General features: G+C 38.8%; 1 protein-coding gene across 1 annotated transcript in view; it reads right to left on the reverse strand.

The window, feature by feature from the left end:
• Window positions 1–6560: 6560 nt before the first annotated feature.
• LOC139123768 (uncharacterized) overlaps window positions 6561–15115 on the reverse strand; it is a 75260-nt gene continuing 66705 nt past the window's right edge. The window contains exon 4 of the mRNA XM_070689922.1: window positions 6561–6988. Coding sequence (XP_070546023.1) covers window positions 6561–6988 — 428 coding nt within the window. The remainder of the gene's footprint in view (window positions 6989–15115) is intronic.

Consider the following 15115-nt stretch of genomic DNA (forward strand, 5'->3'; position numbering starts at 1 on the left):
AGAGAAAACGAACAAAAGGGTGAACTCAGCAGTTAACGTTTAAACAAAATTTATTACGAAAATAAAACTAATTGCTAAGTCAGGGATAGAGTACAAGCTTTAAAAGTGTACAGACTACTTATCTCAGCTGGGACGGCAAAGCTCCAGTCTCAGAGTTGTAACAGTCAGTTGGATGAATGAACAGTCCTTTGGCTTGCAGGCTTGAAGCTGCACAAAGTCCACAGTATAAATCCAGCGTTGGCAGTGAAGGTCTTGAAAAGTCTTGAGAATGACTACTGCTGGAGTTTAGTAACACACAAGAGACACGATCCCAAAAGTCTGACTGGAAGCTGAGCACGTCCCTTTTATAAAGGCATATAAGAACAATCTAGAACTTTTATTGACATGCTAATTACTGTTCTAAAATTATCTCCCTTACACAACTAATCAACTTTCCAGAACATTCCAAACATGACTAATTGAATTCAAGGTTGTGAGGTCATCAAGGGCAGTGACCTTGAGAATGTTCTAGACTAATTGAACTCAGGTCATGATGAGTGTGGGGGGAAATGACCTACATAACACACCCCCTCTTCAAAAAAGAAAATTTTTCAAAGAAAAATCTTTCTTTTACAAATGTAATCTTGAAAAGGATTTAAGTACTCAAATTTTGTTTTACTCTAAAGTAAAATTTCTTGAAAGTGAACAACAATAAACTCTAAATACGAGAGAGACAATCTGCAATTAAATTGTCTCTGCTTTTGATATGTCTAATGTCAAGATTAAACTCCTGTAACATTAAACTCCATCTCAGCAATCTCTGATTTTTGCCTTTAAATTTCTGCAGAAAAACAAGAGGGTTGTGATCAATATAAACCACTATTGGCTGATTTGAAGAAGTAGCATAAACTTCAAAATGCTGTAAAGCTAATATCAAAGATAAACACTCTTTTTCAATTGTAGAGTAGTTTCTCTGGGATTTGTTAAATTTGCGTGAAAAATAGCAAACAGGATGATCTATACCATGACTATCCTCTTGCAATAAAACAGCACCAGCAGCCGTATCACTAGCATCCACAGCTAATTTGAATGGCAAAGTGAAATCTGGTGCAGACAACACTGGAGCACTTTGCAGTATGGCTTTAAGTGTATCAAATGCCTGTTGCATTGCTCTGACCAAACAAACTTTACTTTCTTTTTAAGTAAGTTAGTCAAAGGCTCAGTAATTGTGGAGAAATTGGACAGAATTTTCTGTAGTAACCAGCCATACCGAGAAAGCGCATCAGTTGTCGTTTGCAGTTTGGTATGGGAAAACTTGAAATGGCACTGATTTTGGCATCAACAGGTTTTACCTCACCCTGTCCTACAGTATGTCCGAGGTAAGTTACCCTCGCCCAACCAAACTCAGATTTGGCAAGTTGACAGTCAACATTGCTTTGCTCAGTCTCTCAAAGAACTTCCGCATGAGCTTGATGTGTTCCTCCCAGGTCTCACTATACAGGACGACGTCGTCAACGTAGGCTGCACACCCGTCTAGCCCGGATATGACGTCGTTGATCATCCGTTGGAACGTTGCCGGAGAGTTCTTCATTCCAAATGGCATCACCTTGTACTGGAACAATCCGTCTGGTGTAACAAAGGCGGATATTTCACGAGCACGATCCGTCAGAGGGACTTGCCAAAATCCCTTCAGTAGGTCAAATTTTGTCACATACTTGGCTTTTCCCACTCGGTCGATGCAGTCATCAATCCTCGGGATTGGGAAAGTGTCTGTCTTTGTTAAAGTGTTGACCTTCCTAAAGTCCGTGCACATACGATAACTGTGATCTGATTTGGGAACAAGTATACACGGCGAACTCCAGTTACTTTTACTGGGTTCAATAAAGTCATTGTCCAGCAGGTATTTGACTTCTTCCTGGAGATATTTCGCTTTTGTTGGATTCAGTCTGTATGGATGTTGTTTTACAGGCTTACTGTCCCCAACATCAACGTCGTGATAGATGACGTTTGTCCTGTTGGAACATCTTGAAATAGGTGTTATATTCGTGGAGCAGTTCTTTCACCTGTTGTTGTTGTTCTGGCTGGAGGTGTGCCAACTTTGTAGACTCCAGCTTCTCCAGGATTTCTGAGTTCTGAAGCTTGACCGAGCCCAGCTTTGAGTTTAGAGTATTTTCACTCGAGTCAGTTTCAGTATCATTATCTTCATAATGGTTTGAACTGACTGCACTGACAGGCTTTGTCTTAGTAGGATTATCCCTATCTAAATATGGCTTAAGCATATTTATGTGACATAGCTGTTTTTGTTTTCGCCTGTCAGGTGTTATTATGATGTAATTTAAATCACTCAATTATTTATCAATTAGGTATGGCCCAAAGTAACGAGCATGGAGTGGTTTGCCAGGAATTGGAAGTAGAACAAGAACTTTTTGACCTGGTTTAAACTTCCGTTTTGAAGTGCTTTTATCATATTTGGTTTTCATTGACTGCTGAGATGACTCAAGATTTTCTCCGGCTAATTCACATGCTTTAGAGAGTTTCGTACGAAAATCTGACACATATTGCAAAATATTCAGACAGTCATCATCGTCTGATAGGAATTTCTCTTTAACGAGCTTAAGTGGGCCACGGACTGTATGTCCAAATACAAGCTCAAATGGGCTAAAACCAAGAGACTCCTGAATTGACTCTCTAACAGCAAAGAGCAAAAAATGAATTCCTTCATCCCACTGCTTCTCTGTGTCAAAACAGTAGGTCCTAATCATGTTTTTCAAAGTTTGATGAAATCGCTCAAGAGCACCCTGACTTTCTGGATGATAGGCGGATGACCTATACTGTTTAATGCCTAGCTGATCCATTACTTGTTGAAAAATACCAGACATAAAGTTGGAGCCTTGATCGGACTGGACACATTTAGGGAGGCCAAATAAAGTGAAAAATTTGACTAAAGCTCTCACTATAGTCTTTGTCTTTATGTTTCTCAGTGGTATGGCTTCTGGAACCGAGTTGATGTACACATTATTGTCAGCATGTACTCATTTCCTGATCTTGTTTTTGGTAGGGGCCCAACACAGTCTATTAGTATCCTACTAAATGGTTCTTGAAATGCAGGAATTGGCTGTAAAGGGGCCTTTGGAATGGTCTGATTTGGCTTTCCTACCATTTGACATGTGTGACAAGTTTTACAGAAATGTGCTACATCCTGCCTGAGATTAGGCCAATAAAAGTGACTGAGAATTTTATGATAAGTTTTCCTGACTCCTAAGTGACCAGCCCAGGGCGTTTCATGGGCCAGGCGCAATATTTCAGCATGATAGGGCTTTGGAACCACAATTTGATGTTTTATAGCCCAATCGTCATCAACCAAGACATCTGGAGGTCTCCATTTACGCATGAGAATACCAGATTTTGTATAATAGGAAACAGAGCTATCTGAAGTTTTACCTTCATCATCTAACCTGTCAAACAAAGACAAAATATCTGGGTCTTTGTGTTGTTCTGCAATGAGATTTGATCTAGAAAATGTCTGACTTTGGTCAGCAGAAGTTTTACTGGAAGTTTCAAATCCTCGAGGATAACGGAATGATCCGTGTCAAACACCTGACTGAGAAAGGTGTCATTTAAGTCAACGTCTGTGACATTATTTTTGAGAGTATTTTGATTCTCAGAAGTTTTCTTTGACATGGCTCGAGTAATGGCACATGATGGGAAAAGGCCGGGAATGTCTTCCTCTATTGGCTCTGGATTTTGATCTAAACTAGGATTATCAGTCACAAGTGGATTAGTAATGACCTTGTCCCCAGCAAGGTCGTTTCCAAGAAGAAGGTGAATCCCTTCAAAAGGCAAAAAAGGCCTAATACCTAAAGTCACAGGTCCAGAAACAAAGTCCGAAGACAAATAGACATTATGGAGAGGAACAGGAATGTAGTCATTACAATCTACCCCCTTAATAAGAACTTTAGAACCTGAAAATGACTTTTCAGAAAACGGCAGGGTATCTGCCAACAAAAGAGACTGGGAAGCCCCGGTATCTCTTAAAATTTTGACAGGGGTAGCGGAAGAGAAATCACTAGAAAGTGATATAAAACCATCATGAATAAATGGTTCGAAAATACCCATAATGCTATCTTGAGAGGAATTGACCTTGACCTCATTAATTGGGGATAAGAGGGGTTTAACCTCAGAAAATGTGTTACACACATTATTAGACTCTAATTGAGTTGATGAAGAAATAAAGCCGGTTGGCTTAGATCCACTTTGACCTTCACGTTTTCTTTTCAATTTGAAACACTCTGACATTAAATGGCCGTCTTTCTTACAATAATTACAAGAAAGTGTACCAAACTGTTTTTCAGAAGGAGATTGAGACTTGGGATCTGATGATGTGGGAGTGTTACTTGAACTCTGTGAACTGTTGTCATTTGATTTTCTACTCTCCTTTGAAACATTCTTGGACGAAAAGGAGGAGTTAAATTTACCTGCATTGTTTCTGTAGGAAAAGGACTGGGATGGTTTGCTGAGAAATGAAGATTTGTGGGTCAATGAATAATCATCGGCCAACGTGCAGCAACCTCTAATGTATCTGCCTTTGTTCATTGATAAACGTCTTGATGTCACTCCGGATGCACCTTTTAAATTCCTCAATCAAAACAAGTTGTCGTAATTTGTCATAATTCTGACTGACCTTTTCCGAAGAACACCAACGATCAAACAGTTGTTCTTTTGTTCGAGCAAATTCAACGTAAGTTTGATCTTTCACCTTCTCACAATCCCTAAATTTCTGACGGTAAGCTTCAGGCACCAACTCATAACCCTTGAGAATTAATTCCTTCACAGAATCATAATCTGAAGCCTGCTCTACTGACAACTGAATGTAAATTTCTCTGGCTTTACCCACCAAAGCACTCTGCAAAAGCATAGACCAGGACTCCTTAGGCCAATTCAGACTCTGAGCAATTTTCTCAAAATGAAGGAAATATTTATCAACATCCTTTTCTTGGAAAGGGGGAACTAACCTGAAATGCTTAGTGATGTCAAAATTGTCTGAAGGGAAGAATTTTCCTGACTTTCCAAGCTCTAAACGTCTCATTTCTAACTGCAGTCGGTGTTCAGCTAATTCTCTTCCTTTTCTTTTTCCTCTCTTTCTTTCTCCCTTTGTCTTTCTTCCATTTGCAATTCTTTTTCTTTCATTTCCAATTCCCTCTCTTTCTGTCTTTCTTCCATTTCTAATCTTTCCTGCCTTTCTTTTTCTTTCTGTCTTTCTTCCATTTGCAATTCTTTTTCTTTCATTTGTAATTGCATTTGTATTTTTTCTTTTTCTAATGCCAATTTTTTAAGCTCCAAATCTGCCTGAATTTCTAATTCTAATTTTTTGAGTTCGAAGGAAGACTCAGGCTCATAATCTTTTAAGGCAGACTCTTCAAAATGGCCAGAATTAACTAAATGTTTTGCAATCTTGAATTGAATTTCTCGCTTGCGCATAGATCGTTTAACTTCTACCTTAAGGAAATTGGCCAGTGTTATGAGGTCGTCTTTTCTGAGGGAATCAAATGTGTCCTGATCAAGGTCATCCATTTCCTCTGGTTTAAATTCCGCCATGATTAAATTTCGCTGAGTTCACAGTATATAGTAGTTTTGAAAAGGTAGGCAAAATGTTGTCAAACGGCTCAAAATATTCGTCTCCCGGACGAGCCCCCAATTTTGTTACGTGCAGAGAAAACGAACAAAAGGGTGAACTCAGCAGTTAACGTTTAAACAAAATTTATTACGAAAATAAAACTAATTGCTAAGTCAGGGATAGAGTACAAGCTTTAAAAGTGTACAGACTACTTATCTCAGCTGGGACGGCAAAGCTCCAGTCTCAGAGTTGTAACAGTCAGTTGGATGAATGAACAGTCCTTTGGCTTGCAGGCTTGAAGCTGCACAAAGTCCACAGTATAAATCCAGCGTTGGCAGTGAAGGTCTTGAAAAGTCTTGAGAATGACTACTGCTGGAGTTTAGTAACACACAAGAGACACGATCCCAAAAGTCTGACTGGAAGCTGAGCACGTCCCTTTTATAAAGGCATATAAGAACAATCTAGAACTTTTATTGACATGCTAATTACTGTTCTAAAATTATCTCCCTTACACAACTAATCAACTTTCCAGAACATTCCAAACATGACTAATTGAATTCAAGGTTGTGAGGTCATCAAGGGCAGTGACCTTGAGAATGTTCTAGACTAATTGAACTCAGGTCATGATGAGTGTGGGGGAAATGACCTACATAACAATACATAAATCCTAAATATATCGTATACGATTACTTTATCCACATATTGTTGATTCGTTGTAAACATATAATGCGAAATTTAAAAAAAAACTATTCCTTGCATACGAATTATCGTACTAGCTTTTTATTTATTGTTTTCTGTTTTAAACATCAACAATATCCGCAGATTGTTATAACGATATAGGTCTACACTCACTGAGAAGCGACGGGAACGTGATTGTCGAGTATCATGCGTGCAGATATGTCGAGAGCTTTCACGCACGTGTTAAGTTGATTCTAGAAGTTCTTATAGGTTGGTCGATTGTGTTTATTTACCTGGACATTCTTGGTGCCTGCTTGAGTATCGACGGTTGTGCCAAAAGGCAAGCAGTCAAGTCGTCTGATGTGTTTGTATCATCGGTCGCTGTAATCACTGCACAGACGTGAGTGTAAACCTGGCAGTTTGCAGTATCTATCAAAACGCTTGGGACATCGGCTGCGAGATTTGTTACTGTGGCACCGGCAGTAACAGTCTCTGGTGTCTGTAGAGTGTGATCAAAGGCACCTGATTTCACAGTAGTGCTGGCTTCAAAAGCATCGCTGTTTGTGAAGTAGATACTGATCTTGGTCACTTCACCATTTGTACTAGCTCCTCCGTTTTCCGTAACGGATAACGTGACGCTGACAGTTTGACCACTGCCTCCTGCCGTGTAGGTTAGCGTGTCAACGCTCCCTATCTTCAAGGAATCTACCTGTACCTCTGCAATACAAATACAAACTCGCTTTGAAGAGGCGCCTGTCTTATAAGGAAGTTTGATAAAAGCACGTTAAAGAAAAACATATCACAAATGTCTGTTTCTATGGAGTAAATCACTTGCTAAAGTGCCGGAAGTGAACACAAATATTTTCTCCTTGTTATTTTAAAGTAAGGTTTAGCTAGAATGTCAATATTCTATCGACCTTAGTCACAACACAAACATTGTTTTGCGTTTACATTTACCTTATTGCCTATTAACATCTACAAACGCAAAGTGAAAAATACCTTGAAAGTGTAAACGTCTCTAACTTTGTCAAATGGTGAGGTCAATTTTGTTTTTTGACAACTGTTTATTCGAACTTACAACTTGGTAAACGAGCAGAGAGTGCAGCTGTTGAACTTCCATTAACAATAATTGTTGTCGTAAAACTGACCTTGAGCTCCCGTCAATGACAGCAACATCAGCAAAATTGGAATAGAGCACAAGACCGACCTGTAATGAATTGAGAAATATTTATACGTGAGCACAGGAAAGTTTACTTTGTTTTTACAACTCCTTATTGTTGCCCCACTAGCGATGGGAAGGAAATAATCCTTGAAGAAAGATTACGTTGGTACAACTGTTACAGAAATTAGTAATCAGTGAAATATTTTTCCTCAAATCAAAGATATAATTTTTTTAATCATTTGGGCTTATTGTCTACTTTTACTACTTGTATTATCATAGGCAGCACAGCATCATACTGGAATAATTAGGTAAAACTGATTATTCAGTGTAAAGTCACATATGTGAAGAGAATTGTTTCATACACTAGCGGTAATAATGATGAAGCTATGCCAGCTCAGCCTTCTATAATTTTGTCGAAAGACTGCAACAACGAACATCCTTGCTGCAGTAACCGTCTTCTACAAAGTTAATGATGAAAGCACCAGTCATGTAACTGACACTAAAAGCAAAAGAAATCGCAACCACAGTGATCAATTTCTACGATATGATCTAAAATTAAAGTTAACGCTGATAGGACGAAATATCCTCTTATTAAAACCACAGAGTAATATCATAGACAGAGTGGCAACACTTGCATGCCTTTTGTTCCATGGTCGTCTCGGTAGACTATTGGCTTTTCATATTAAAATGAGCTTCAAAGGTGTTAAACTTTTTGGAGGCTTGGTTTGTGGTTGATAATTACACGAGATTATGCGAAACATACGACGAGATGGCATCGTACTGCCAGTCGCGTAGCAACCATAGTTACTTTGTGAGCTCTCAGGCCAGAAACACTGCCTCACGCCAATCAAAACATAACACGCCAGCAGTTTCATAAACATGTCCTTTCTTGGCGCAGGTGTAAAAGACGGTGTGACTGACCGTAAACCATTGAGTAAGACCAGACAGTATCGATAAAAGACTTTCAATTTTGGTTCAAACACACTCATTATATATTCATAAAATATGAGAGGAATTTTTAAAACGGTAAAATCCAATTTCCTGAAGCTCAAAACACTCCCGTTTTTGCCAGCACATCCATTCCATTCCGATCAGCACCACACGACAACAACAACACAAACTTTGTCGAACATACTTTCGCTTAACAATTGGTGAAAATCCGAAATTACCGAAGGGTGCATGGTCGGCACTCTTCGGAAAAGAGAGCCAAGAGCTTCGTGAGGCGAGGCAAACATGGATTGCTTACGTAACCGCTTCACGCCTTAAACAATAGCTGTTGCCACTCTGTTGTATTACTCTGTGTTAAAACCAAGTAACCAAACAAAATAAAAACAAAAACAAAACAAAAATCAATGAAAACAAAACAAAACAAGAAACAAGGAAACCATGCTTCTATAAGAGATCGTCCTTTTTTTCAAAATGTTTAAAATCATATCTTTTCGAGAAAATATCGTTAAGCAAGAGGAAAGAATATCGCCAAATTGAGCCATTGGCCAAATGTATGACAAGCGCTACAGGAGAAATGAGACACCCGACATAAATGGTCCCTATTGCCTAAGCAATAATGTAATCCATTATTTCATCTCTGAAATTGTCATTACTCGTCCTCCTCTCTCGGCCCGGAAGAACTACAGATAAATATCTTAACGCATGTAGTAATCATGACTGATATTAAATAATATTTGCGAGTATGCTACGAAATGCGCAAATGAAAACCAGAGTTTGTTGTTCAACATAGCAGAAATCTCCGTTTAGCAGTGAAGTAGCAGTGAAGACAGAGCCATTAATTCGGCTACAGTAAATCTGCACGGAATTGGTGAAAAATTCTTGAAGGACAATCAGTGACAGTAACACCACGACTACAAGCAGATCACTCTGCTTCTATACACTGTCAATTCAATAACAAACACTAGATAAAAAACAAAAATGAGACTACAAAATATGACGAAATGCAGCCGAGCGACAATATCACACAGCGTATCTTGTAGATATGCTCAACAGTGCAGACGTTATCAACCGGTTCTTACCTCGAATCCATGATGTCCAGAATTTTATCTGCAACTATTTCATCCTAACTTGGGTTCAGTTTAAGTAGCTGACTGATAACACGCTATTGGTTGAAGTATTGAACCTAAGTTAATGCTATTGGATGAAAAGTGAACACGTGATCTGTAGGAGGACCATCGTCATCGTAGCAACCAATTAAAGTAAAGTACTCCCATATGAAAGATCTTATTATTCTTGATTGGACAAAGTAGACTGACATAACATGATGCATTGACCAAATATTCTTAAGAACCTCCTGATCACCGACAATAACAGTAGATAGCATTGCAAAAAGCTACATTGCAAAATATCAACCCAGCTTCCCATGGGGCGTTACTAAGTAGGCATCTACAAACAAATCACGTTGATGTGCGATATTTGACTGACAATGGCAATGCAGGGGCATAGAGAGCGATAGAGAACATACACACAAAAGAAACCTGCATCTTTAAATTTCACAGGACATCGTCGTGTTTGTAGCTTGACTTACGGATCAATTCCGGTGGTTTGTTTCCGTTTTTCTTTAATTAAAGTGGATAAATTTGCATCCGGTATTATGACATCACCTTCATACAATCTATCCAGTACTGTACAACACGTACTCTTGTATATCACAGCAGTCTACTACGGTACCGATCGAGAGAGCGCAGGTAACACTGCGATCTGATGCTACGTGAAGATCTGCTTGACCTTGTCTCAAGCAAAATCAGGTGGCTATCACTTAAATATATCGTTTCATAAACATTTGGGTCGTTTTGAATGTTGAAATAACCACAGTCCTTGTAGCAAGTCAATCCTGCAAACTTTTGTTTCTGAGTGGACATTGTTCTTTTTTGAAGATTTGCTCTACAGATATGACAATGCAGACTACGCAATTCAGTTTTCTTCGTTGCTGTGGCGACCAGTAACAGTTCAGTTGATAGTACATGTGGCCGCTCGCTGCTGATAGGCCCGTACAGATATCAGGTTATGATATGAACACAACTTAATCCGGGAACCATGCTATAAATACTCCAAAAAATACTTTAATTTTTATTTTGGCTATTTTAAGTGAGCAACCAGGCTATTAATTTTGACACCATTAACAGCCAAAACACGATATAGACACACGACACATTGAGCACATGCAAAACAAGAAGGAACACGATTTGATCCAATTTGGGATAATTGGATGGTGAAGTAATGTCGGTTTCTGATCCAAATGTAGGCTTATCTGCTTTTCTTTTTTAAGTTATACACTGGCTTTTATGAGTAATTTTGAATATTGCAATAATCAGCTATAGTGTTTCTAACACTTTCGAGAAATTTGAAAAAAACCCCGCAAATCCAATTATCCCCAATTATTTCAAATCGTGTTATAGGTGATGTGTGCCATTTCCCCTTTATTACACAACCAACTTCATGATCTGATTAACAATCAAATTGAAAATTAGAGAAGTATACAATACAATTGGTACGAATTATCTATCAATTTGTTAAAATACGCGATGGCAGTGTACCATGTACATCACTTCAGATCATCTGCCTTGACCGAGAACAGCTGGCGATGTGTAGAGTACATCAATTTGATGCTTACGGCTGTGCAATGCTCGTACGTAGGACTTTTCGAACTTTAATAAACCATAATTTTTTTGTGAGAACACAGCAGGCCATTGCCTTCCAAAACAGTTTAAATCCACGCAAATGCCGTTCTCTAGTTCCTTGGTACGTTTTCAAAAAACCCGAGAATGCACAGCGAAGTTTGACCTTGCGAACGCTTCTCACTTTGTTTATCGGCTATTTTGAATGGAGCTTACGAGGGCGGGCATGATTAGTACGCACGTTTTCATTGGCGGATAGAAAGGTCACAACATAAGAGTCAGCAATTAATGTAGCCAATAGAATTGTCCTTTGCAATTTATTAACTTTCATTCAGTCAACACACACCGGATATGCTACAAGGTGATCGTTATCGATCGTCTACTAAACTTGGTTTCACATTAATCTGCTGAATAATTTGATTACACCTGTAGCTTGTGATGGCTGTCCGAACCATTTCGAAAGGTAAAAAATATTTTAGCGATGAAAGAGTATCAATTTTCAAAAAAGTAGCTTGCGAAGTCGTAGAGTATAAGGTCAATTTCGCCGGCTCTTATGAAAGACTGAGTGCTATGTTGCCGAAATTTTGCGGCACTATCCCTCTCGCCCACGGCTCGGAGGGATACGGCCGCTACATGGGGAATCACTCCTCCGAGACGCAGTCACGCTCGCTCGGAATACGGGAAGATTATATAATAATCAAGGTCATCTGAAATGTATCTGTAACGCTGTTCCTCTGTTTTCCCACTATTTTTTTAGTTGGCAAATAATGGAACAGCAGTGACCCCACATCGATAGCCATACAGATAGAAAGGCAAACGACCTGGCCTTTGAGATAGAGAAAGAATCGGAGTCTCGCAGATAAGCACTAAGAGAATATCGAAAAAAATCCCGGTTATTATTCGCAAGACAAAAAGGCAGAGAAAGAACAACGTGATACTAGCATTTTAACATGAACTATTGACGGTACGGTTCACCAGTCGAATACTTTCAAATGAATGTGGACCGACACGTACAAAAGACACACAGTAGACACGATGTGAAATCTTTGAGAATTAAGCAACTTATAGCTTTACTCATGAACTTGGGAAGACGCGCTCATAATGTATACTATCTACTTACTATTAGCCGAGTTCCTGAAATATAGACAAGTAACATCATTTTTCTTTGTTAGAGGGTTATTAGGGGCCCAAGCCAGCCGGCTGGGCCCCTATTGGTTTTATAGGAGTTCAACTTTCTTCTTCTACTTCTTCTTCTTCTTCCGCTCTTTTTTGTCGACCTAGAACTCAACCACCGCTTACCGCAAACTTCTGAAACTTGCAGGGCTAATAGGTACCTATGAGATCTCGTGCACCTGGGTATACAAATTTCGATTGGTCACGTGACCTGGCGGCCATATTGGATTTTCCAAAAACCTAAAAATGGCTCTCCAGAAGACCCAGGGGTCTAGTCGATTTGAAATTTTTTGTATAGCAAGCATGGCTTAAGGTCTTAAGAATTTGCCAATAAAATCGCATGCGGTCACATGACCTTGGCCGCCATATTGGATTTTGCAAAAATCGTGATTTAATCTTTAAAAATCTTCTTCTCCAGAACCAAAACACCGATTCAACTGAAATTTCACATGTAACATCTTAAGTGTGATCTCTTTCAAGTTTGCGAAAGGCGTTTTGATCGGTCACGTGGTTTGGCCACCATATTGGATTTTGCAAAAATCGTGATTTAATCTTCAAAAATCTTCTTCTCCAGAACAACACACACCGATTCACTGAAATTTGACATGTAACATCTTAAGTGTGACATCTTTCAAGTTTGCGAAAGGCGTTTTAATCGGTCAAGTGGTCTGGCCGCCATATTGGATTTTTGCGAAAATCGTGATTTAATCTTTAAAAATCTTCTTCTCCAGAACCAACACACCGATTCGACTGAAATTTGACATATAACATCTTAAGTGTGATCTCTTTCAAGTTTGCGAAACGCGTTTTGATCGGTCACTTGGTCTGGCCGCCATATTGGATTTTGCGAAAAATCTGATTTAATTGTTGAAAATCTTCTTCTCCAGAACCAACACACCGATTCGACTGAAATTTGACATGTAACATCTTAAGTGTAATCTCTTTTGAGTTTGCGAAAGGCGTTTTGATCGGTCACATGGTTTGGCCGCCATATTGGATTTTGCGAAAATCGTGATTTAATCTTTAAAAATCTTCTACTCCAGAACCAATACACAGATTCGATTGAAATTTGACATGTAACATCTTTAGTGTGATCTCTTTCAAGTTTGCGAAAGGCCTTTTGATCGGTCACGTGGTTTGGCCGCCATATTGGATTTTTCGAAAATCGTGATTTAATCTTTAAAAATCTTCTTCTCCCGAACAAACATCGAATTGACTGAAATTTTGCATATACCATCTTTAAAGTGATGTGTTTCAAGTTTGTGAAATAGGTTTTGATCGGTCTCGTGGTTTGGCCGCCATATTGGATTTTCCGTAAAATATTAAATTCCAAGTGAAACGTACAGTAACTATTAGATGATGTTCAAAATCCTACTTTTTCAAGCTCGAATTTTGCACATAATATCATTATTGCAAGATTTTTCAACCATGTTCACCGCTTGGGCCCCGCCAACGCTGCTTGCAGCTTTAATTTATTATTGAACTTAACGCTGTCCTTGGGTTTTCACTGATGTTGACTTCATCATATTTGACCTATTTAATGATCAATTACTCGAATAACCCTGTCGTAACTGCCTTAGTATGACAATCCCTTTAACATGAAAGGGCGCAATGACACAGGTGTTGTAGACTATTGTTATAACTACTTCTGTTTTTACGGTATCCCGCAATAGTGCTATTCTGACATAGAACAGTAGTTGTGAGGATTACAATTAAATGAGAATAACGAATGACATAAAATAGTGCTTATTTTACGGGGAACATCAAGAATTAAAGCTGCAAGCAGCGTTGGCGGGGCCCAAGCGGATAACATGGTTGAAAGATCTTGCACTAATGATATTATGTGCAAAATTCGATCTTGGAAAAGTATGATTTTGAACATCATCTCATAGTTACTGTACGTGTCAGTGGGAATTGCACGTAAAATCCAATATGGCGGCCAAATATGAAGGATGTAGCACTTGTGGTTACTGAGTTATGGAAATATACTCATATTTAAGGGCAAAGGTCATCGAGGTCACGTGACATTTTGTCAAAAAAATTGTAATGCTAAGTTATCCCTATATACCAAAAATCAGACCTCTAGCTCTATTGGCTGGCTCAGAATTAGATATGCGCATATTAATGAGGTACAGGATGTGGTGTCATAAGGTCTCCCATCATACCAAATATGAAGGCTGTAGCACTTGTGGTTACTGAGTTATGGACATATACGTATATTCAAGGTCAAAGGTCATCGAGGTCACGTGATATTATGTCAAAAAAATTGTATTGCTAAGTTATCCATATATACCAAAAATCAGACCTCTAGCTCCATTGGCTGGCTCAGAATTAGATATGCGCATAATTAATGAGGTACAGGATGTGGTGTCATAAGGTCTCCCATCATACCAAATATGAAGGCTGTAGCACTTGTGGTTACTGAGTTATGGACATATACGTATATTCAAGGTCAAAGGTCATCGAGGTCACGTGACATTATGTCAAAAAAATTGTATTGCTAAGTTATCCCTATATACCAAAAATCAGACCTCTAGCTCTATTGGCTGGCTCAGAATTAGATATGCGCATAATTAATGAGGTACAGGATGTGGTGTCATAAGGTCTCCCATCATACCAAATATGAAGGCTGTAGCACTTCTGGTTACTGAGTTATGGACATATACGTATATTCAAGGTCAAAGGTCATCGAGGTCACGTGACATTATGTCAAAAAAATGGTATTGCTAAGTTATCCATATATACCAAAAATCAGACCTCTAGCTCTATTGGCTGGCTCAGAATTAGATATGCGCATAATTAATGAGGTACAGGATGTGGTGTCATAAGGTCTCCCATCATACCAAATATGAAGGATGTAGCACTTGTGGTTCCTAAGTTATG

The sequence above is a fragment of the Ptychodera flava genome (genome assembly GCF_041260155.1).
Source record: "Ptychodera flava strain L36383 chromosome 23 unlocalized genomic scaffold, AS_Pfla_20210202 Scaffold_23__1_contigs__length_28996876_pilon, whole genome shotgun sequence".
In the NCBI taxonomy this organism is placed as follows: domain Eukaryota; kingdom Metazoa; phylum Hemichordata; class Enteropneusta; family Ptychoderidae; genus Ptychodera; species Ptychodera flava.